General features: G+C 43.0%; 1 protein-coding gene across 1 annotated transcript in view; it reads right to left on the minus strand.

The window, feature by feature from the left end:
* The window catches only part of ofcc1 (orofacial cleft 1 candidate 1), a 306,357-nt gene that overhangs the window by 222,989 nt on the left and 58,128 nt on the right, over window positions 1-25,240 (minus strand). Inside the window, exons 6-8 of the mRNA XM_072570820.1 lie at window positions 24,919-25,082; window positions 24,228-24,377; window positions 8,235-8,311 (exon numbers count right to left, since the gene is read on the minus strand). Coding sequence (XP_072426921.1) covers window positions 8,235-8,311; window positions 24,228-24,377; window positions 24,919-25,082 — 391 coding nt within the window. The remainder of the gene's footprint in view (window positions 1-8,234; window positions 8,312-24,227; window positions 24,378-24,918; window positions 25,083-25,240) is intronic.

Raw genomic sequence — 25,240 nt, forward strand, 5'->3', positions numbered from 1 at the left:
AGAAATAAGCAAAACTCAATTTATAAACATATTAACACAGGGCAATAAAGGGGCATGTGGGCCCATTAAAGACAGATGGAGTGAAATTATAATGGATAACAAAGCACTAGTTATTAAATAAGTACTTTGTATCTATTCTTATAGTGAAGGAATAAACAAAATGCCAGTGCTACCACAGCACTTCAAAACAAAAAGGGCAGAAATTAGTATGTTACTGAGAGGCATGTGCCAGCCATTGATGTTAATGATACCTTAATTTTTATGGTTAAGATACATATGCGAAAGTGTATTCAATTGGTGGGCACGTTATCCCCTGCCAGAAGTGCGGTAAGTTTCCTTTGAAATTCAGTTTTTGTTACAGTGCTATTTTAAGGGCTAATTCATAGTGTCATAGGGATGTACAGCATGGAAACAGACCCTTCGGTCCAACCCGTCCATGCCGACCAGATATCCTAACCCAATCTAGTCCCACCTGCCAGCACCCGGCCCATATCCCTCCAAACCCTTCCTATTCATATACCCATCCAAATGCCTCTTAAACGTTGCAATTCTACCAGTCTCCACCACTTCCTCTGGCAGCTCATTCCATACATGTACCACCCTCTGCGTGAAAACGTTGCCCCATAGATCTCTTTTATATCTTTCCCCTCTCACCCTAAACCTAGTTCTGGACTCCCCGACCTCAGGAAAAAGACTTTTCCTATTTACCCTATCCATGCCCCTTGTAATTTTGTAAACCTCTATAAGATCACCCCTCAACCTCTGATGCTCCAGGGAAAACAGCCCCAGCCTGTTCAGCCTCTCCTTACAGCTCAAATCCTCCAACCCTGGCAACATCCTTGTAAATCTTTTCTGAACCCTTTCAAGTTTCACAACATCTTTCCAATAGGAAGGAGACCAGAATTGCATGCAATATTCCAACAGTGGCCTAACCAATGTCCTGTACAGCCGAAACATGACCTCCCAACTCCTGTACTCAATACTCTGACCAATAAAGGAAAGCATACCGAATGTCTTCTTCACTATCCTATCTACCTGTGACTCCACTTTCAAGGAGCTATGAACCTGCACTCCAAGGTCTTTTTGTTCAGCAACACTCCCTAGGACCATACCATTAAGTGTATAAGTCCTGCTAAGATTTGCTTTCCCAAAATGCAGCACCTTGCATCTGAGGTAACTCTCTTCATTGTCCACTTCACCTCCAATTTTGGTGTCATCTACAAACTTACTAACTATACCTCTTATGCTCGCATCCAAACCATTTATGTAAATGACGAAACGTAGAGGACCCAGCACCGATCCTTGTGGCACTCCACTGGTCACAGGCCTCCAGTCTGAAAAACAACCCTCCACCACCACCCTCTGTCTTCTACCTTTGAGCCAGTTCTGTATCCAAATGGCAAGTTCTCCCTGCATTCCGTGAGATCTAACTTTGCTAATCAGTCTCCCATTGGGAACTTTGTCGAACGCCTTACTGAATTCCATATCGATCACATCTACTGCTCTGCCTCATCAATTCTCTTTGTTACTTCCTCAAAAAACTCTATCAAGTTTGTGAGACTTATTTACTTTAAAAAGTAAATTTTTCATTTGCTAATTTTGTCAATCAAAATAGTATAACAGAGGGACTGGGGTGGCAGGTAGTGGAGCAGACCTGCTCTTAAGCTGACCATTATCAGTTCCAAACAGTGGGCCATAGAGAGGTTTGTTATACCTGACATTCCACCTCTCTTCCATGACTCAGTATCCCTGGAGAAGGGAAACATAGTGTCCATGGGTATTCTTGAGGCCTTCCATGACCATTAGGCACTGTTTGGTGTGCATTATAGGCCACTTGATTAACACTTGGTGTTAACATAATAAGTGTCAAGATTAGAGTGGTGCTGGAAAAGCACAGCAAGTCAGGCAGCATCCGAGGAGCAGGAACATCGACGGTTCGGGCAAAAGCCCTTCATCAGGAATGAGAGAGGGAGCCTCCAGGGTGGAGAGATAAATGGGAGAGGGGTCGGGCTGGGGAGAAGGTAGTTAAGAGTGCAATAGGTAGATGGAGGTGGGGATGAGGTGATAGGTTGGAGAGAAGGGTGGAGCGAATAGGGGAAGGAAGATTGATGGGTAGGACAGGTCATGAGAATGGTGAAGAGCTGGCAGGTTGGAACTGGGGTAAGGTGGGGAGTTGAAACTGATGAAGTCCACATTGATGCCCTGGGGTTGAAGTGTCCTGAGGTGGAAGATAAGATGATCTTCCTCCAGGCGACGGGTGGTGAGGGAATGGTGGTGGAGGAGGCCCAGCACCTGCATGTCCTCGACAGAGTGGGAGGGGAGTTGAAATTTTCGGCCACAGGGCAGTGGGGTTGTTTGGTGTGGGTGTCCCAGAGATGTTTCCTAAGGCACTCTGCAAGAAGGCATCCAGTCTCTCCAATGTAAAGGAGACCGCATCGGGAGCAACGGATGCAATAAATGACATTGGTGGAAGTGCAGGTGAAACTTTGATGGATGTGGCAGGCTCCTTTGGGGCCTTGGATGGAGGTGAGGGGGGAGGTGTGGGCGCTGGATTTGCAATTCCTGCGGTGGCAGGGGAAGGTGCCAGGAGGGGAGGGTGGGTTGTTGGGTAGCATGGACCTGGAAAGCAGATAGGGGTGGAGAGGGAAATATATCCCTGGTGGTGGGTCCGTTTGTAGGTGGTAGAAATGTCGGCGGATGATGCTGTTTACATGGAGGTTGGTGGGGTGTAAGTTGAGGACCGGGGGTGGGGTGGGGTTTGTCCTTGTTGCTGTTGGAAGGGTGGGGTTTGAGGGCAGAGGTGTGGGACGCAGATGAGATGGGCTGGAGGGCATCTTTAACCACATGGAAAGGGAAATTGCGGTCTTTAAAGAAGGAGGCCATCTGGAGTGTTCTGTGGTGGAACTGGTCCTCCTGGGAGCAGATATGACAGAGGCAGAGGAATTGGGAATAGGGGATAGCATTTTTGCAGGAGGTAGGGTGGGAAGAGGTGTAATCCAAGTAGCTATGGGAGTCAGTGGGTTTGTAAAAAATGTCAGTGTTGAGTCGGTTGTCATTAATGGAGATGGAGAGGTCCAGGAAGGGGAGGGAGGTGTCAGAGATGGTCCAGGTGAATTTCATGAACTGCTCAACCTCCTCACTGGAGCACAAGGTGGCAATGATATAGTCATCAATGTAGCGGAGGAAGAGATGGGAAGTGGTGCCATTGTAACTATGGAAGATGGACTGTTCTACGTAGCCGACAAAGAGACAGGCATAGCTGGGGCCCATGCGGGTGCCCATGGCTACCCCTTTCATCTGGAGGAAGTGGGAAGATTCGAAGAAGAAATTGTTAAGGGAGAGGACCAGTTCAGCCAAATGAATGAGAGTGTCAGTGGAAGGGTACTGGTGGGGATGTCGGGAGAGGAAGACATGGAGGGCTTGGAGGTGCTGGCCATGGCGGATGGAGGTGTAGAGGGATTGGATGTCCATGGTGAAGATGAGGCATTGGGGGTCAGGGAAACAGAAGTCTTGGAGGAGGCGGAAGGCGTGGGTGGTATCTCGAACGTATGTGGGGAGTTCCTGGACTGGGGGGGATAGGACAATATCGAGGTAGGTGGAGATGAGTTCGGTGGGGCAGGAGTAGGCGGAGACAATGGGTCGGCCAGGGCGGTCAGGCTTGCGGATCTTGGGAAGGAGGTAAAAATCGGGTGGAGCAGGGTTCCCGAACTATTAGGTTGGAAGCTGTGGGTGGGAGATCTCCTGAGGTGATGAGGTTGTGCATGGTCTGGGAGATGATGGTTTGGTGATGGGGGGGTGGTGTCATGGCTGAGGGGCAGTAGGAGGAGGTGTCTTCAAGTTGGCACCTGGCTTCAGCGGTGTAGAGGTCAGTGCGCCAAACTACCACTGCACCCCCTTTATCCGCTGGTTTGATGATGAGGTTGGGATTGGAGCAGATGGAGTGGAGGGCTGTGCGTTGTGAAGATGAGAGGTTGGAGTGGGGGAGGGGGTAGACAGGTTGAGGCAGTTAATGTCTCAGTGGAAATGAAGAGGTCGAAAATGGGTAAAAGGCCAGCACGGGGTGTCCAGGTGGATGTGTGTTGGAGGCAGGCGAAGGGGTCCTCAGAAGGTGGGCAGGAGTCCTGATTGAAAAGGTAAGCTCGGAGACGGAGGCAGCGGAAAAAGTGTTCAACATCACAGCGTGTATTAAATTCATTGATGCGTGGGCAGAGGGGGATGAAGGTCAGACCTTTGCTGAGGACTGATCGTTCATCCTCAGTGAGGGGGAGGTCTGGGGGGATGGTGAAAAATCAGCAGGGCTGAGAGCTCAGACCTGGTGTAGGTGTGGAGCTGGGAGTGGGGGCAGAGCCTGTAACTGGAGTGGGAGTGGTGGTAGGGGGAATGGGGGTGGAGTCATTAGTAGGGGTGATGTTCCCCTCAGTGTTCTGGGGGGTGGGGATGGTGACAGTGGGATCCGTGGGGGGCGTCGGCAGTATGCAGGTGAGTGGCGTTGGTTGGGGCGGAAGTGGTGGCGACAATGGCAGTAGGGAGGTCGGAAGTCACGGAACGTGTGATATCAGCCATGATGTGAGGGGCAGAAGTGATGTCATATGTAGTGCATATGAAATCGTTAGGAGGAGACATGGTTGCAGTAGCAGCCGCAATAGGAGCGGAAGTGATGTCATCGATTGCCGTGGGGATGGTGGCTGTACCGGCCTCATGACTAATGGCGGCTGAGCTGTTCCAGGGGAAGCTTCTGGAATGTTTGAGGAGTACTCGTTATGGAGGTGGGTATATAAAAGTTTGATTTATTTACAGTTTTTGATGTTTGAGATGACGTAAAAATACTTTGTTGAGAGCATGAGTTCTTCTTAGAATATCGTATCGAAGGGGCTCTTTGCAGTTCTGAGGGAGTGTGGCCCTCAGTTGAGGCATTGTTGACAATAGAGAGGTTAGGTGGCAGTACATGGCTGCGAGCATGGAGTGGAGGATCCTTAAGGAGAATCAGAGCTGGTGGTTTTGAATTTGTAGTCTGTACTGGTTGTCCTGTTTGGATCCAAACTGTGCTGTTTTGACTGTAGTCCGGAGTCCATGTGGGATCAGTTGGTTATGGAGGCAACAGATGTGGCTGTGTTCATGAGCCTGTTTCAGGACATGGTTGAAGAACTCAGGTCAGAGGAGATAACCTGGGAGTTGCAGTGACAGAGAGACTCACTGAGATCTTTGCAGAGAGGAGGAGAACTTCTTCAATGTAGGCATACTTGCAAGAGGATTCACAGTAAGGTTAAAATCAACTAGGCGAAAGTGAGGGCTGCAGAAGACGCTGGAGATCAGAGTCAAGATTAGAGTGGTACTGGAAAAGCACAGCAGGTCAGGCAGCAACCGAGGAGCAGGAACATCGATGTTTCAGGCAAAGCCTTTCATCAGGAATGAGACAGGGAGCCTCCAGCGTGGAGAGATAAATGGAAGGGGGGATTGGGGCTGGGGAGAAGGTAGCTAAGAGTGCAATAGGTTGATGGGGTTGGGGATAATGGTGACAGGTCGGAAAGTAGGGTGGAGCGGATAGGTGGGAAGGAAGATTGGCAGGTAGGACAGGTCATGAGGATGGTCCTGTGCTGTCAGGTTGGAACTTGGGGTAAGGTGGGGGGAGGGGAAATGATGAAACTGGTGAAGTCCACATTGATGCCCTGGGGTTGAAGTGCTCCGAGGCAGAAGATGAGGCATTCTTCCTCCAGGCGTCGGGTTGTGAGGGAGTGGCGATGAAGGAGGTCTAGGACTTGCACATCCTTGGCAGAGTGGGAGGTGATAGAGGAGGCCCAGGACCTGAAGTTACCACTGAACTTTATATTCATGTTACAGTGACACTTTAAGTGGCTTAGACTGGTTAGTTTTGTTAATTCATATTGGACTTCTTGTATTGTATTGGTTAAACAAAACATGGTCTAAAGAGACACTCTTGATGCCCTGCTCCTGGTGCATGGTTAAGGTGGCCATAAACATGTCCAGCCAATGGACGTGGAGGTTAGATGTGACTGCCTACCTCTCTTCCACAGTTAGGTACTGAGTGACCTTGGAGAGGGCACACCTATGTAAGGGACACAGGAGGCCTTTGGCAACTGGTGAGCATAGGAGCTGCAGTGCATTCTCTCTGTCAACAATTACATTTTAATTTAAAGTTAAATTTACAATTAGGATTTTTGTAACCCTTTAAGGAGCCGTTTCCTTTTCGTTTGATTTGGTCGGTTTAACTTTCCGAAGAGAATAAGGAGAGGCAATGTGGTGGGAGGGTAGCAAGGTTTATTTTTTGGCCTGCTCATGGGGCCTGCCTAGGGTATCCATTAACAGGTCCAGGGGGTGGTTTGGCCTGACTGCCTGCCCCTTTTCCATTGCTATATTCACACCAAGGTGTGCCTGGGGAATGAGTGGGCAGCTTCTGTGATCAGTGCACACGACAGGGGTGCATCATCTCTCTACTAAATTACATTTTTATTTAATCTGATAAGTTTCTGTTGAAATTTTGATTTGTGTTACAATACCCATTTAAGGGACTGTCATAGAGTTTGTTCATTAGTCCTGCTGTCTTTATTGGTTATTCTTGGTTTATCAGGTTGATACAGTTCTTAGGGATAAAAGGATCCAAGGGAGTGGGGAGGAAGTGGGAATAGGGTACTAAATTGCAAGGTAAAAACAATGACTGCAGATGCTGGAAACCAGATTCTGGATTAGTGGTGCTGGAAGAGCACAGCAGTTCAGACAGCATTCAAGTAGCTTTGAAATCGACGTTTCGGGCAAAAGCCCTTCATCAGATCAGTCATGGTCACATTGAATGGTGGAGCAGACTTGAAGGGCTGAATAGCCTACTCATGCACCTATTTTCCATATTTCTATTCAAAATTATAAAGAGAGGCTGCTTGGAGTCTTGGATAGTATTCAGGAAGTGGATACATGGAATGCAAAGATGGCAACTATTAAGTGAAGGATCTGTGTCTAGTTTCATACATCACAATCGAATCCAATTACCAGTGGCTCAGTCTGCAGAATTCATCTCTGACAAGGTTGTAGGTTTCAAGTCTCCTACAGTATTAGAGCACAACAGTCAAGACTGAAACTCCAGCGCAGCACGAAGATAGCTTTTAAGTGAGATGTTTAGGTGCCCTCCCAAATGGATATGAGTTGTCTCATGGCAATACTTTGAAGAAAAGCAAGAGAGTTTTACCTGATGTCATGGCCAATATTTATCCCTCAATCAATTTCACAAAATAAAAGACTATCTGATCATTACCTCACTGCGGGAGTTTGCAGTATGCAAGATTGGTCGCTGTGTTACCGACATCACAATAGCAACAACATACAATTCATTTAATTCAGAAAGTGCCTCATTGGCTATAAAGAATTCTGGGGAATCCAGTGATTCTTGTGGCAATGAGATCTATAGGACACTGTTTACGATTAAGAGGTCAGCCGTTTAACACAGACATGAGGAGAACTTCCTTCTCTTCTCAAGTCATGAGGCTGGCTCGTCAAGTTTATTCGATGCTAACTTAGGTGGATCTTTGATAAACAAGGGAGTCAAAGGTTCTGTTAGACAGACTTGTAAATGTGGCTGAGAGCACTACTCAATCTATCATGATCCACTGAATGGCAAAACAAGCTTGAAGGGCTGAATGGCCTCCCCCTGCTTCTGAGTCTATGTGTTGCTAAGAAATACATTACAGTTAAAATGACACCATCAACTCATCCACCCTAAGCTATAATCAGAGAGATGGAAGTAGCAGTGAAGCTGTGCCCTTATTGGGTAGCTCCTTTTCACTGATGCAAAAGCATGTGCTTTATGTGGAAGTTTTGGAAACCAAATTGATAATTCAACATCTTGTTTTAATTTGTTCATTTCTAAACTGTTTGTGTAATTAGCACCAGGTTCACAAAAGTAGCAAGATATACCTGAAAGCTGCATGATATTACTGCTTTAATTGATTATTTCTCGAGTCCTTATTAAAATAATTAGCCCCTGAAAAATGAATTAACAGCAACGATAATGCAGACAGTGTGGGCAGGTGCAATTATTCAGCAGTTAACAACGTTTGTATCTTAAAGCCTTTTACATTTTCAAATGTTAAGAGCTTCAGAAATAAACAAATTCTATGCAACATTAATGAGGTCACTGCATTTCTAGTTATCTTGACTGTAATGACTATCACTACAAATACATACTCTAACAATACAATGAGGTCTGTTTCACATAATAATAGACTTACATCTGAAAGGCTGCAAGAAGACTCTCCTGTAAAATCTCTGACTGTTCAGGATTGAACTCCTCCTGAGGTTTTGTTTCCTAAAGAAAACACAAACCACCATGGGTAAAGCTAGCATCTGTAATGAAAGAGAAAATGCCACCCAAATTACATGGAGATGGGGATTCCACAAAACCTGCCATAACTTGAGGGTGAAGAATGTTGGGGGGGGTGGGGAGGATGGGTGGGGAGGAGGAGTGGCGGGGGGGAGAGGATAGGAAAGGGTTTGCAATTTAGGAAAGAGGTGAGAATCACTAGGTGTCCCTCCCATTGTTGTTTTGTCAACAAATAGTGTTCAGGCGTTCTGGACACATCTTATGCCAATGCCAAACCGTGTCAACTCCAGTGCCCAGTAGCAACTCCTCCCCCAGTGCCCTTCATAAGGCCAGCGAGAATGTTGAGAGTGGGTGTCCATTGCTGCCTTCGTAAGGAAGAAAACAGAAATCACTTCCAGGAGGTTGGAGGGGAAAAATAAAATTATGTTTAGGTGATTTTTGTTTTCCTCAGAGCTGCTCACCATTTCTCATTTCAAGTTCCTCTTCCTCCATGGAACTCACATTTCTAAAGTGTCACTACAGGGACAAATACCTACCATTTGCTGAATAGTTAATCAGTCCCACCTTTAACATTTTGAATGGTTGATCTCACTACACAGCAGTGGACAGAGTCCAATTTCACTCCTTTCTCTCAGCAATGCTGTGGTATTTCTGCCTGTACATTCAGAAACGGAACCACTCATCGATGCCCAGAATAATAAAGACTTAAATTGACTGGACACCCACTTTGGATTGCTGCTTAAACTCTCATTACCTCAAGGATACATAGATTGCAGGAGAGTGTACTGAGCTATGGTGACCAGGAAGAACTTTCTGATATATTTCCATTGTGCTCGGGATTTCTGCTCTATGCCTTTCTCTTCAAATGACACTTATCTCTTTGCTTCTCTCATTATATAATGTTGCTTAATTCTTTCTCGCTACTTTTTAAAAGTCTCTTTAAGGAGGGATTGATTGAATACATAACAGAGGAAATAGTTGTGAAGGGCTGCAGGTTGTGTATTTGAGGTACAGATGTAGGGTATAATGGTGGCTTGAACACCAGGTAGCGCTTTTCACATCACCTGCACTGATATTCTACTGGTTCAGCTGGCACTATATTCCTTGTTATTTTACCTTTCCACAAGGTCTGTTCAATTCCTTTTCATTCTTCAAACTGATCACTTCTGTTTTATCCCTAAACAGGTTCCCTGGGATTTGTACAATTTAGATCCTCCAAGCCCTTTCCTCTTTTCCAGTCTCACTCATCCGTCTCTCACTCCTCTCTTCCCTCTCAAGGTCTTCCTCATCGGCTGCCAGTCAACATCTTATGTCCCATCATCCTGAATTCCCACCACTTTCTCAGGAATGCCTGAACATTTCAACCCTCAACATTCAGCCCTCACTGGCCTTAATCAGTGAAGTGGCATGAATTCCTAAAGATTTGAAAGAAATTGGTGATCTACTTGCAGTCTGGTTTCAATTCTAAAATCCTCATCCCTGGTTTCAAAATTTCAGCAAGGCCTCATACCTCCGTAACTGTGTCACCTACTCAACCCCTAATCCTCCAAGATTCCTCAGTCTCTGCATTCCCCCATTCTGGCATTTTGCACATCACAGATTGTCTTGTTCTATCCGCCTAGGGTGTAAGCTTCAAATTCACTCCCCAAACCACTGTCTCTCTGCCTCTTGCTCTTTCTTTAATCTGGTCTCTATGACTAAGCTTTTAGCCATTTTGGGCATACGCTCTTCATTAGAAATGAGCCTCATTCCTGATGAAGGGCTTATACCCGGAACGTCAATTCTCCTGCTCCTCGGATGCTGCCTGATCTGCTGTGCTTTCGCAGCACCACACACTCGACTCTGATCTCCAGCATCTGCAGTCCTCACTTTCTCCTACTAAGCTTTCAGCCACCTGGTGGGATATCTTCTAAATGTGGTTTGGCAAAAATTGAAAGATTTCTGGAGGGAGAAACACCAAAAGCCAGCCTTCTAGCAGAGGCAACCTGAAGTCAGATGTTTCCAGAAGTGGACTGAAGGTAGGTATTTAACGTGATACAGGTTGAATTGAATTGGATTTATTGTCACATGTACCAAGGCACAGTGAAAAGCTTTGTCTTGCGAGCAATACAGGCAGATCACAGAGTTAAGTAGCATAAATAAGTAAATAATAGGTAAACAGCAACAAAAACAAAAAACACAGGCGAATGTTAAGAGTTGTGAGACCATTCAGCATTCTAATGACAGTAGAGTAGAAACTGTTACGAAACCGACTGATGTATGTGTTCAGGCTTCTGTATCCTCTCCCCGGTGGTAGAGATTGTAGAAAAACATTGCCAGGGTGGGATGGATCTTTGAGAATGCTGGCGGCCTTTCCTTGACAGCGGGCCTGGTAGATGGATTCTATAGGTTGGCCTTTGTGATTATTCAGGCTAAGTTCACCACTCTCTGTAACCATCTCCAATCTTGAATGGTACAGTTGCCATACCAGGTAGTGATACATCCAGACACAATGCTCTCGGTGACGCACCTATAAAAGTTGGCAAGGGTATTCACGGTCATGCTAAATTTCCTCAGCTGCCTGAGGAAGAAAATACATTGTTGGGCCTTTATAACCAATGCATCCACATGAAGAGTCCAAGAAAGCTTGTTGTGGATGACTACTCCCAGGAGCTTGACACTCTCCACTCGTTCCACCTCTGTGCTGTTAATGTGTAGGGGGGCATGAGTAACGTCCCTCCAAAAGTCAATAATGAGTTCCTTGGTTTTGCCGACATTGAGAGCTAGGTTGTTCTCAGTGCACCATTTTTCCAGGTCTTCCACTTCCCTGTCTGTAGTCCGTTTCATTGCCATTTGAGATTCGACCGACTATGGTGGTGTCATCAGTGAACCTGTAAATGGCATTAGTCTGGTTGTTGGCGACACAGTCATGGGTATACAGTAAGTACAGTAGGGGACTGAGTATGCACCCCTGAGGGGCTCCAGTGTTGAGTGTTAGTGAGGATGAATTATTGTCCCCAGTCTTCACTGATTGTGTCCTGTGGGTGAGGAAACTGAGGATCCTGTTGCAGAAAGTGGGACTTAGCCCGAGATCATTACGTTTAGTAATCAGTCTCGAGGGCATAATAGCGTTGGAGGCTGAACTGTAGTCAATGAGTAGGATTCTTATGTTCTTGGTGTCAAGATATTCGAGGGAGGAGTGAAGGACAAGTGATATGGCATCTGACGTGGATCTGTTGGTCCGATAGGCAAATTGGAGTGGGTCAAGAGTAGTGAGAAGACTGGGGTTGATTCATGCCATGCCCAGCCTTTCAAAGCACTTCATGACCACAGAAGTTAGGGTCACTGGGCAGTAGTCATTGAGACCTGCTGCATGACTCTTCTTAGGCACAGGGATGATGTTGGCCCTCTTAAACAGGCAGGAACAGTGGTCTGCTGCGGGGAGAGGTTGAAGATGCCCAAGAAGTCCTCTGCCGATTGATCTGCGCATGCTCTGAGTGCACGGCCTGGTAATCAGTCTGGTCCCATTGCTTTCCATGGATTCATATGAAGGAAAACTGATCTGACCTCTGATGCAGTGACTGTTGGGATAGGTTCGTCAGGACTTAGAGTCATAGAGATGTACAGCATGGAAACAGACCCTTCGGTCCAACCTGTCCATGCCGACCAGATATCCCAGCCCAATCTAGTCCCACCTGCCAGCACCCGGCCCATATCCCTCCAAACCTTTCCTATTCATATACCCATCCAAATGCCTCTTAAATGTTGCAATTGTACCAGCCTCCACCACATCCTCTGGCAGCTCATTCCATATACGTACCACCCTCTGCGTGAAAAAGTTGCCCCTTAGGTCTCTTTTATATCTTTCCCCTCTCACCCTAAACCTATGCCCTCTAGTTCTGGACTCCCCAACCCCAGGGAAAAGACTTTGCCTATTTATCCTATCCACGCCCCTCATAATTTTGTAAACCTCTATAAGGTCACCCCTCAGCCTCCGACGCTCCAGGGAAAACAGCCCCAGACTGTTCAGCCTCTCCCTGTAGCTCAGATCCTCCAATCCTGGCAACATCCTTGTAAGTCTTTTCTGAACCCTTTCAAGTTTTACAACATCTTTCTGATAGGAAGGAGACCAGAATTGCACGCAATATTCCAACAGTGGCCTAACCAATGTCCTGTACAGCCGCAACATGACTGTACTCAATACTTTGACCAATAAAGGAAAGGACTTGTCAGAATAGGTGTTACCTCGCCACCAAAATTCTGCTCAAAGCGAACACAGAAGGCATTGAGACGATCTGGGAGGGAGATGTCATCATCTGCCATCTTGCACTGTCTCTTTTTAGAACTTGTGAAATCATTCAGTCCTTGTCATAGTCGCCAGGTGTCTGTCTGGGTCTCTCGTGTGGATCAGTATTGGTCCTTGGCTGTCTTATGGTTCTGCAATGTTATTGCCCATCATGTCAACTGCCTCTGATCTCTCACACATTGGCCACAGCAGCGTTGGAGGGTGCAGGCAGTGGCCACTTCCGGCAATCACAGAGTTGGCTATTCTCTTTTAAAGGAAAATGCGCAAGCAGTGACAGAAGAAGTGTGAGCAGGAAGTGTGTGCGAGATTTATTAGTATAACAATGGAGAAATGAGGTGACATATAGTACGATATCTTCCTCTTACGTTCTCTGGTCAAAAGGCAGTTTTGTCCCATTGTGCCTCAATCTCCATCGTGGGCTAGGTCAGGAGGCAGGTCACAAATCTAGTCAGAGCAGGAGACAAACCTCATTCCACTGGCATGAATCTGATCCACACCTGCCATCCAGCAAACTGATTCCCCAAAGAATTGGAGTTGTTGCAGCAACGTGCATTTTTCAGTGCACATGTAGCCTGGACCTAGGAATAATGATGATCGAAATTGTTTCCAGCATTTGGCTGACCAGGAATCTCTCCTGCTCCCACGGCCTACCAATATCTCTTATCGGTGGGATTTACAGATTGATACATGATTGCAACATAAATGTCCCTTCATTGGCCACAAAGCCATGCAGTAGGAGCCTGAGCCTCTGGTCCAAAGCGAGAGAGAGAATTGACCCACTGCACCAAAGGACCCTCCAAGTATGCCATATCCAAAAGTTATTTAAATTTTCAACTGGTTTTCCATGCAAAGCAAACAAAATAATTAAACAAAGATGATAAATATGTACACAATACATACTAATTCTTAAAACTAGAAACATGCACATACATATATATGTTTAAAAAGCAAATCAAAACCATCCACATCAATAAAATGTAAGAGTGATGTAATGAGAAAATCAGTAAAGGTACTTTATTGTGACATTTTAATGTAACTATAAATCTGTACAGTGTAAGGAAATGCTTTATATTTAAGCTGCTTTCAGCAAATAACCCACATCACTAAAGCATAACGGTATCAATAAAGTAGCTACAATGCTGATAATTTAACATAATTTGTCTGAATACATGCTTATTACATCAGGCAGCTTCAACAGAATAAAGTACATGCTACACAGACTGACTAGCAATGAATTCTTAACCTATTTTTCCTGTCTCACAATAAATGCAGAGACAAACGCTCACCCTACTCAACAGAAATGGTCCATGCTTTTTAAACAGTAAAGAATAGCTCATTTCAAAGGCTACTTAAAGTCATCCAAGGCAAATTGTTGGAGTTAAAATACAGATTTACCATGATTTAATTGATTGGTGCAGCAGACGGGAGTGACTGAATGGCCTCTTCCTGTTCTTATGTTCCATGAGTAAGTTATGCAAAACAACATTGCACAAATGTAATTTATACATTTTTAATGATCTCATGTACATGAGAAACAAAAATCAGAATTAGATTTTATTAAGTCTGTACATCATGCAAAACACTGCAACAAGGTAATGCAGATGTGTCCCAAGTGTACTACCTTCAACCACGTTTCCCACCGGTAACCTAGGATCAATAAATTTACCCCTAAACAGTCCTCCAACTGATTTTTTAGGCATAGATTCTCCTGAAGCAAGAACGAGCTCTTGCGATGTTTTCTTCTAATGCTTTGTTATTCTCCCCTAGATTTGGCTGCAATTACTCAACATTTTGAAAGGTTAAGCAGGGAACGATTACACCCACTAAAGTCAGTGAATCGGCAACAAAGATCCTAAATTTAGGATTGGCACGGAAAGCATGAAGGAGGTGGTTCGAAGAAATCATGCTCATACAAAGGATTATTAAGATGAGAAACATAATGCCACTAAGTAACTATTCAAGCTGAGTCAATCACGAATTTAAGGGGAATTAGATAAACAGGAAAAGGAGAAATAGTAAAAGGGTACAGAGGAAAGAAGAGGGAACGGATTAAATGAGACATGCTTCAATGTAATCAGGCCCTCGCAGAGTCAACCAGTATTCTCTAAAGGTGACATTTCTATGGCCCTTATAGAACATGACAGTGTTGGTAAGTTTTATATTTTTTATGTCCATCTCTATATTCTGCCAAATTTGAGACTCACGGTTTGTCTTGCTAAGTGAGTGCAGTTGTTACTGACTAAACATTATCGTGAAATTAGTCATTGTTTAAATAAGCCACATTCCGGAGAAAAAGAACTTCCCTAAATAATGTTTCACTCCAGACACACAAACACAAGAATCTAGGCCAAGTGGCACAGTGGTTAGCACTGCTGCCTCACAGCGCCAGAGACCCGGGTTCAATTCCCACCTCAGGCGACCCACTGTGTGGAGTTTGCACATTCTCTCCGTGTCTGCGTGGGTTTCCTCTGGGTGCTCCGGTTTCCTCCCACAGTCCAAAAATGTGCAGGTTAGGTGAACTGGCCATGCTAAATTGCCCGTAGTGTTAGGCGAAGGGGTAAATGTAGGGGAATGGGTGTGGGTGGGTTGCCCTTTGGCGGGTCGGTGTGGACTTGTTGGGCTGAAGGGCCTATTTCCACACTGTAAGTAATCTAATCCAGTGTAACACTGAGGGAGTGCTACATTGTCATCTTTCAGGTGAGATGGAGGCCCCATCTGGCCTCTCTCAAGTGGACATAAAAATGCCAGCATATCCTTCACTTGGTAGTCAGTTGTTTAAGGCTGTAGCCATAGTTAGGAATGCAAATCAGGAAACCAAGGACCCAGACTTAAGGGCGATGATTTATTGGGGTCAGGTTTCCGAGGGGAAAATGTGAATCAATAGGGAGAGGGGGGAAAGAGGTCAGAAACAAAGTGACGGAATGACCTACATCACTACCTCATACGGCCATCTCCTTATCTTTCGCCCACCTATGTACATGGCCCTGTGATCAGGCACAGTGAGTGCCTATGTTTCAAACATAAGCTGACAAGGAAATCCCTCCAGGAAAGAGTTGGTTTGCAGGCTCTCCTGCAGCTGGGTTTATCCTGGCAGTGATTTCAGGTTGAGATTCTTGTGTGCTTGTTAACTGACCACTTAAGGGCCTCAAATAATAACATGGTGAGAAGGTCAGCCATGGATCCCGCTGTTTGGAACTTAATCCTGTTGGAGGTAGGAAAGCATCAGGGATTGGGTGTGTCTCCTCACTTCCTAATCTAATTCCACATCCCACCAACTACCTCACCTCCTCCAGCATTGGAAGATTCTATCCATTTTAACTTCAACGTAGGAAATTCAGGAAGCTGGCAATAAGTGATGTCAATAACTTAGTAGTGAGATCGACACATTTGTCAGTAAACCGCAACAGGCTTTCTTGAACATTATTGTATGTAGAGTATAATATGAGGATTCTTATCTACAGACCAAACGGCCCAGGTTCCAGTTGCATGTGATCTGTTATCACAAAGATCTAGTGCCTTTCATACACATTCAGGAGCTACACTTAGAATAAAAGTTACATTTCTCTTTATTCTGCATTTCTTTCGAAGTTCTTTCATGGTACATCTTTATACCATCAACACTTATCTAGGAGCACTTAACAATTTGACTTAATATTTTGCCCAGCCCTGACAAGTGTATTCTGCTTGTGGCAGCAAATCTCCAAGGGCATTCTCTGTTCTCTTAGAGGATGTATAGGATGTATGTGTTCTCATGTTGTTTCCGTAGAAAGCCAACTCATTGGTGGAGTGAAATGATGCTCTGATGGTGGCTGGTTGAAAACTGTCTCAGTACTTCCAAGTCTTGATTTTCTCACAGCATGCAGTTGCCCTCTTTATTGATCAACAATTTGTGCATGTTGAGTACTTACCCTATCCACTTTGGGACTAAGGATCTTTCTCTCTCAATAGCTGCTCATTAGCCACTGGAGTTGCTGTACATCATCTTAGTGAGGATTGAAGTTTGCCTCTAAACATGCCAAACCAATGTTGATTTTCTCTGTGGATGACTGCAAAGATTTGTTGCATACAATTGGATTCTGTCTGCAAACATGTGGCACTGTCCATTTTTCAATGGTCTTGAATTTGTTTTGAAGTTCTGAGTCTCTTTGTTGCATGATTGAAGATCTCTTTCTAACTCTATAATTCTTCATGTTTCACCTTCTGTTTGATTTACAGTCAGAATTTCTGAATCTCCACATGTTTTCATGACTAATTGAAATGGCACAAGGTTATTCTGGCTATTTTCTGTGGGAGCTATTTATTCCTCTAAGTCTTACTGACACCGGTGTTTGGGCATGTTCTGTCCGTTAGGTCAACACATTTATTTTTTTGTTTTCTTCAAGGATTGAGTCTTCCTTATTTGACCCTGCTTTTCCAATTCTTCACACCTTCTGTTTTCAGGGAAATAAAGGGTCTGCCTCATTGAAATAGAGGTTCTGCATCACACTGGCCATGCTAAATTGCCCGTAGTGTTAGGTGCATTAGTCAGAGGGAAATTGGTCTGGGTGGGTTACTCTTTGGAGGGTCGGTGTGGACTGGTTAGGCTGAAGGGCCTTTTCCCACACTGTAGGGAATCTAATCTAACCTAATCTTGCAATGCTCAAAGTGTTGTATCTTCAGTCTCTGCCAAATGAAGAATATCTAAACATATATAACCACGTAATAAAGAATTAATTATTAGGAATTGTGCAGGTCTCTGTAATTTTTTTTCCACGCAGCATATATTTTAGCTTCAAGCCCTTGAGTCTTGTACTTTGAGTCTCAGAATTCAATGCAGGACAGTCTGAGATTTTCTGGTCTCCAGCAAGGTACAGCAGCCTTAAGGATTTATACGTATGACTCAGTAGCCAATTTAATACTAATTTCTCTGGATTTGACTTTAATTTCAGCATATCAAAACTCATCTCTGGGTAATTGTACCTTTATGTCAGCAGCTGCAGAAAATAAAGATCATTATCACATAGCTAAAGTGAAAATCCAGACTCCAGTGCTAAGAAGAGTGAACTTTGTTCATCTTGGTCCTCAGAGGTATCAACTTCTTGGACCACAGCAAAATGAAGTGATCTGCCTTTAAACTTATGAACAGTAGGTCATGATCACCTATTGCTGCTTTAGAAATTTGTTTGAAATACAGTCCCCTATTGTATACACAGCATTCTGCATCTGTGGGCAGGCAGAGCTGTCAATGCTGTCACAAAGCTGATCCCTTTTTTCTAAAAGCTGTTCTTTTTCTCAAGGATACTGTGTCCTTGGTTTTTGTCAGAGGAGTCAAAAAACCCTCCCGGCTCTGAGGTGACTAGTTTGGTACAGAGATGAAAAAGGATGCTGACAGGCCTTTTGTTTATATGTAAACAGATGAGACTTCAGACCAAAGTGGTCATGTTTTAGAAGTAACCTGCATAATGAAAGCGGAGTGGTCAGCTCTCAAGCTGAGCAGTTCAGTTAGGAAACAGGCTACAAAACTCTCTCTTTCCTTCTGCCCTTCTAACTTCAACCTGTAAGCATGTGTTCCATTTTTACTGGTTTTTAAGGGGGTTTGCTTATTGGAACTATTGTGTACATTCAGAACAGCACAATTAAGTCTAGTTTTGATTGACTAGATTCAGTTGATATTTTTTATTCTGTTCTTTGTGTTTCTTTGTGTAATTTTGTGAATAAATATTTGTCTGTTTTAAAACTGGTAGTCAACCTAGCTAAGTTACTCTGGATAAGTTTCACTGTATACTTACAGAAACAAATTGCAAAATTATGGTCTGGGCTGCCTGTTTAAGAATGTTTTGAGTGGTTTGGCCTAATCCATAACAAAGCAAACTTTACCCACCGCAATATAGACAAGGAGCAATGGCGAGTGCAATGATGTTTCCCCATCATTTTTGCTTTTTAAGATTAGGGAACCAAACATTGCATTCATAACTTTCTGATTAATGAACTGGAATCAGAGCGATGGTTTTTGCTTCAAGAGTATTTGTTGATCTCTTGCAGGAAAACCCTGTTTTGCTTGTAAAACCCAAATAATTCCAGTCATTTCCATCTTGTTCCAAGAACTGTGTGGGTCCTCTCTTTCCTAAATACATTTTGTTCCAGAAATTCTGACTAACTTATTACTTGCTGTGACTAATTGATTTCTTCCTGTTGCTAATGATATACTCTACAAAGGACTTTCATCCACACTTACGTCAACTTCCGTGTCACATTTCCTGTTTCATGGTTCAGTGTCTAAGTAAATGCTGAAATCTGTTACAAGCTCAGCCCTACACAACTGAGCTTGATTTTAAGCATTTCATCCACTTCTGGTTTGGATCACTGGGCTGGCCTTGATGTTTACTATTACTGGCTTCACTTCACCTCCAATTCCATGGGTCTCCAGTTCCACAGTTTCCACCTTGCAGTAATATGAGATCTGTACTCTTGAAATGAACAGCAACAGGCTTTATTAAATATAAAATACAACTACTTTTACTCCACATTAATAAGTTAAGACATTATGACACACCTGTCTGATCTCCCACTGAATCAATTGACATTCACTTGACTTTCAATCAACAAAAGAGGAACTACTGTGTTATAGTCACTGGATGATAAGTAGAGTAAAAGGTATGTTTTCTTAATAACTACTTTTAAATACTTATTGTGACGTTTAGCACAACAAATGTTCTTGGAGCAAGGACCTTCACTCTGATTTCAGTTCGTTAATCAGAAAGTTATGAATGCAACTTTTGGTTACTTTATGTTAGCAAAGCAACAATGACGTCTTTGCACCTGCCATTGCTTCTTGTCCCTACTGTGGAGGGTAAAGTTTGCATTGACAGCTCTGCTAGCCCACAGATGCAGAATGCTGTGTATTGAAGAACCTGGATTTAAAAAAGAATTATTGTATAAGGCTATAGTTCTGAATTAGAGTTGCGAGTGTGGTGCTGGAAAAGCACCACACTCTCAACTCTGATCTCCAGCAGCTGCAGTCCTCACTCACTCAAAAGTTCGGAATTAGTTAATTTTGAGCTGTACAAGCTCCACCTAATCTGATAATGCAAAACAGTCTTAGGGTGGAGAAACAGTTAGTTTTACACAAAATCCTGGTACAGAAAGATGTGATATACCTGGCTGCTGACAATTATAATTACTTTTAATTAATGTTTATTCTATCCATTGCCAAAATGCAAAGTGTAAAACAAGTGCCTCTTCTTCTTAAGACTTGATCAAACTTTATTCTCTGCCACTGATAAATAGACGCTTAAACTCACACTCAGCATAGAAATGAAATCTATCCCCATTATACGCCTACAGTGGTTGGTAACAAAAAAGTTCAACTAGAATGGCCAGGAGTAGGGAGACTACTATTTGAACTCAAGACATACATATAAATAGACTGTTCCATATTATCATGCTCTATCATCTAAGATCTATTCCGCATTCAACATGCACATATATTTCTGATGCCACAATGTCAAAGGGCCACATGCTCAGCATTTGTTATTATCACTGCAACATAAAGGGTTAATGTTAAAATGTAAGTAAGATATTAATGTTGTCAATAATATTAAATCACAGGGCTTTGAGAATTACTGAGCAACGGTTCTTTGCAGAAGCCTCACATTAAGTCTTATCCTTTGTATACTTAGAAGATAAGGTTCAAGAAAAGGTAATATTTCAGCATATGACAAGAGCAGACAACAATTACTGACTATGATAACAGAGTGAGGTGATGCAGTGGAGGTTCTACCAATAGTTATGTAGACATTTTAAAAAATTAAAACATTTTTATAACTGCTTCACCCCTTAGAAACTGAGTAGTTGTTTTTCTCACTATCTGTTTTTCTATTCAGGTACAGTAAGGCTGAATCAGTGCAATGAACTTTAAAAAGCTGCCTTGCATCTACTACTGCAGACCGGAATACCTGAAGCCTTCATATCATGCTGCTTCTACAGCAAGTCCTTTTGACATTCTCCCATTTTTACAGGTTGTAGAGAAGGAGGGTTGAGTGGAAGCATTGCCAGACAGGTGCATTGGCACCTTCGCTGTGTCTGCTTCATCTGTCATTATGTCATTACAGGGTCAAGCATTCCTGCACATGCAGGAAGTCACCTTCATAGAGAAGAGCACACTTCCCAAAAAAGCCTTCATATAAATCTAAACAGTGCTGAAGTCATATCTGGAACATACATCTACCACTGACATTCAAGGTAACTGTTAACTTGACCTTACAATCCACAGACTGCAAACAGTAGCAGGTAGTCCCATCATATTATAAAAGCAACAACATGCAGTTGCAGTATACAGAGAATACAGTTTTCCATTGTGGTAAACATTTAGCAATACAATGGCAAAGAGGTTTTGGCATCATGCAGACATAAGACAGAACACAAGAAACCATCACCATTTCCAAACCCTCTGAAGGAGATAAATCTGCACAAATGACCAACCACTCAGTAAGATTTCTAAGACTACCAATGATTAACAAAAAAAAACAAATGCCAAATTCTCACAATGCACAACAGTTATTTGTACACATGCCTCACACATTAAGCAAAAAGATAATTGCAGCCGTTTACCACAGGATCACATTGACTTTATGGAGTTTAGTCGACCTCATCTGAAAAAGTCTCGGGACAAAATAGGATGTAATTCTTATTTTGTTCCTTATTTCCAAAGTACCCACCTTCATTTGAAAGTATCTCTCAAGACACCTCCTTGGTTCTGTAGCTTCTATTTAATCTATTTATGTGTAGATTGAAAAATGGTTGTTCCCAAGAGATTTCCTGTTTATCAATTGTTTGTGGATCAAGTGAGCTGGGGGGGGGGGGGGGGGGGGGGTGGGGGGGGGCGTGGGGTGGTGGTGGAGAGGAAGAGGAACAGCAGGAAATCTAGGAAGCAATCCTGCTTTACAGAGATGAGTAGAAATGTAAGAAGTCTCTCAGTCTCCACATTCTCTTTCCCGTGAGGATCCTGCAAGGTTCGTTTTAGCACTATCGATAAAAAACCATTTCTAGTTTTTGATAATTGAGTCAAATAAACCATTTGTCGCTGCAGGTGCTCCTACATCCCATACCCAGAAACAACAGGTTAAGTGTCAGCAGAATATTTTATAGAGGTTCACAGACTCATGGTGGGACTGAAACAAAAAGCAGAACACCCTGAGATTTATTATGTCAGAGTTGGAAGATTGCTGAATACTATCAATTAGTTAGAAAATTATGACTTCACTGCTTTGGTGCAAATATTTTCCACTTCTGTCGACACAGAAGAAAGTTTAGAGACTGAGACCCTGAACAGTTGCAAGGAAATATAAAGAAAAGGCTAGTCAATGAAAAATACACCCCATTTAAAATTCCATCACAGCTTAGTGAACAATTAGTGATAACAGATTGAAGTCTATTGCAAAATTCTCAGATAACTCAGAAGAGACAAGGTGAAGTGGAATATTTGACCTTGTTGTCCTCCATTGAAGAACCTCTATTTAACAATAATGAAAGTCAGAACTGAGGAAACAAACAATTGGTTTCACCATCCAATGAACAGGATTCTTGACCCTGCTCATGCATACAGATTAGAAATATGAGGTGAATCCAAAAAGGTTCAAATCATTAAACAAGATATATGGTTCCATCCTTGATTACTTGTGAATAGTCAATAAGTTAAAGGAATAACTCTATGCTTAAACATAGATGAATTGAGTACAAATACCCACTGAAACAGATGTATGACAGGGAGCATACAATTCCATGAATTTCACTACTAAGAAGAGAACAGCAGTGTCCAGGAACACAAGGTACTGCGAAGAAAATAACACCATCTCAAACAGGAATTATGTCTTCTGCAGACAGAATCCCAGATCATCAGGAAGATAATTCACGACCACTACCTTCTACTCAAGAAACAACCAGCGTTCCAAGTCCAAAATGAACACATTCTGGGAAAATACTGAAACGTGTGCATTGTCTGAATTTGTGGAGACTTGGAGGGAGATTAGGCAGTGGTAAACATAATTATATAAATAAGGTATTACAATGATGTAACTGAAGAAAAGATTGGGGAGGCAGGGGGCTAATGTTGCATATGCATATCTACTGGGTCCAAAAGGTTAACAGGGAATGAGTGTCATTAGCATCACCTACTGTGATAATAATATGAGGACTGGTAGAGAGGGTGACGACACGAGTAACTATGAGGGCTTGGTGGCTCAGTGATTAGCACTGCTGCCTCATAGCGCCAGGGACCCGGGTTTGATTCCACCCTCAGGTGACTCTGTGGAAAATGCATGTTCTATCCATATCTTTGTGGGTTTCCTTTGGATTCTCCAGTTTCCTTCCACAATCCAAAGACATGCACATTTGGTGGACTGGCCATGCTAAGTTGCCCATAGTGTCCAGGGATGTGCAGGCTAGGTGGATTAGCCATGGGAAATGTAGGGTTATACATACGGAGTGGGTCTGGGTGGGACGCTCTTCAGAAGGTCGATGTGGACTTGATGGGCCAGATGGCCCGCTTCCACTCTGTCCGCTTTCTATGATACGAATTTTGGGTGTCAGACCTCGGACTAGGTCCTCCAAAAAGACGCTGTAATGATGTATACCATTTCCTTCTAACATGTGAAGAGTTGCCAAGTTGTAAGAAGAAACCCTTCTGGTTAGATCAGAAGGATTCTATTCTCATCTAAACCAGACCATGTGGTCCCTGGAGAAACACACAGCTAAGTGGTATTAGTGGCAACACATACAAAATGGTCAGGAGACCAATTTGAAGTGACATCACTAGAGGCCTAAGAGCAGTCTACCATTCACTTCCTCAGTTAAAATTGGTGAGTACACCAAGGAGACAAAAGAAGCAAAATATGTAAAATTTTCTCTCAAATACAAAGCAGTAAATAAACAAACACTTCTGCAATAACACCATGCAACATAATAGCTATGTACAGCAGGGTTATCAAATTTAATCAGAGCACACAAACCATTTATATCATCTTTTAAGCTTTGAAATTCTAGCATAATTGCTAAACTATACATAACCAAGCACATTCCTGTTGCTAAAACAAAAACGTCCAAGTAGCAGGTATTGAAACCATTTGATTACACTTGACAAACAAATGTGATCCACTGGGAGAAAAAGTACCACTCAAATGAGCTTAAGTTGTTTTTTACTACAAATGTAAAATAAACGATTGCATCATATAACAATCACTTGAAAACATACAAAAACTCAAAACATCCCATTGTTCAGAAGCACACATTGCTAGCATCATACTGGATATTTAATGTGTGCATTATTCCAATCTTATAGTTTTACATTTAGACCAGAGTTTCTGCTGAATGCAAACACATTGCTGAAATGTGTCAATAAAGGTACAAGAAGTGATTATTGTAATGATTTCAAAGCCTCAGTTGAAACAATGCTAACTTATGAATTGTCATAAAGTGAGGCGATGTATCTCAAAAGCCCAACATTTTGGGTCTTCATTAAAAATAGGAATTAGGGCCTAATCATTGCTACTTTGATAATAAATTAATGGTAAACATCTTCCGACAATACAACGTTCAACCACAGACAAACTCAGAAGCATGCACGGCAAGGGATCAGGATACCTTTGTTTTTTCCCTTGCAAATGCCATCACTCGTTGCTTGGTTTGTTCCTCCTGTGTTTTGACAGACAGCTTTTCTAGCCGAACCAGATGCTTCTCCTGTGACCGACAATCAATGTGTGCATTAAGAAACCTCTGTCGTTGATCTTGAGCCTATTCAGGCATAAAAAAAGATATAGATTCTGACGCTCATGAGTACCAAACATGGTACAAGAGTAATTGCTCTGTTGTTCAATGTTTTAACATAACACTTAACTGCACTATTAGTCCCCTTTCTTTTATCCTAGTAAACTGTACAAATGCAAATAATTCTTGCTGGTCTGTAATGTTATTGACTGAAAGTACTTTCAGCTATTTTATATGCTCAATAAAAAGATTATTCACTGGAGTTCTTATAGAAGAAAAAAAAAAGGAGTTTATTAGTGGATCGCTCTATTCAAATTTTCTCAATATTTTTCAATGAGTGCACCACCAATCCTTAATTCCAAATGATCCACATCCGTAATTCATAATTAAATTTGCAGCAAAAATACAGTCATGCAATAAAACAAGCAATATATTAAATTGATATTTTTAAGGTAAGTTGCAACAGTCATTTGAAAATGGCAAGAATTATTTTGTGGGGTGCTGAGAGATGACAGCACAATAACAGAGAGGGCTGAAATGACATTGTTATTTAGTTCTTAGCTCTGACCTGTTCCAGTGAAAGGCTGCCAACCATAATCACGTCATCTTGTACGCTCTCCTCGAACTGTTCAACATAAGGAGGGATCGTCTCACTCTCCACCTCCTGCCGCAGGCCCAATATATTGCTGTGAACTCCAGTGCTTTCACGCCCCATGCAAGCTCCAGTGGTTTCTGTCATTAGATACATGGAAAGTGCTCCTGAACACGTTACACCATGGCTTCTTTATGAATTTGACCTTTAGTTAGAGCGCTAGCCTCAAGAGCTCCACGTATTTAAAACAACCATTACATTTTCCCCTGTTAAATTCTTCACACAAAGTGCATTACAT

The sequence above is a fragment of the Chiloscyllium punctatum genome, chromosome 5 (genome assembly GCF_047496795.1).
Source record: "Chiloscyllium punctatum isolate Juve2018m chromosome 5, sChiPun1.3, whole genome shotgun sequence".
Lineage (NCBI taxonomy): Eukaryota > Metazoa > Chordata > Chondrichthyes > Orectolobiformes > Hemiscylliidae > Chiloscyllium > Chiloscyllium punctatum.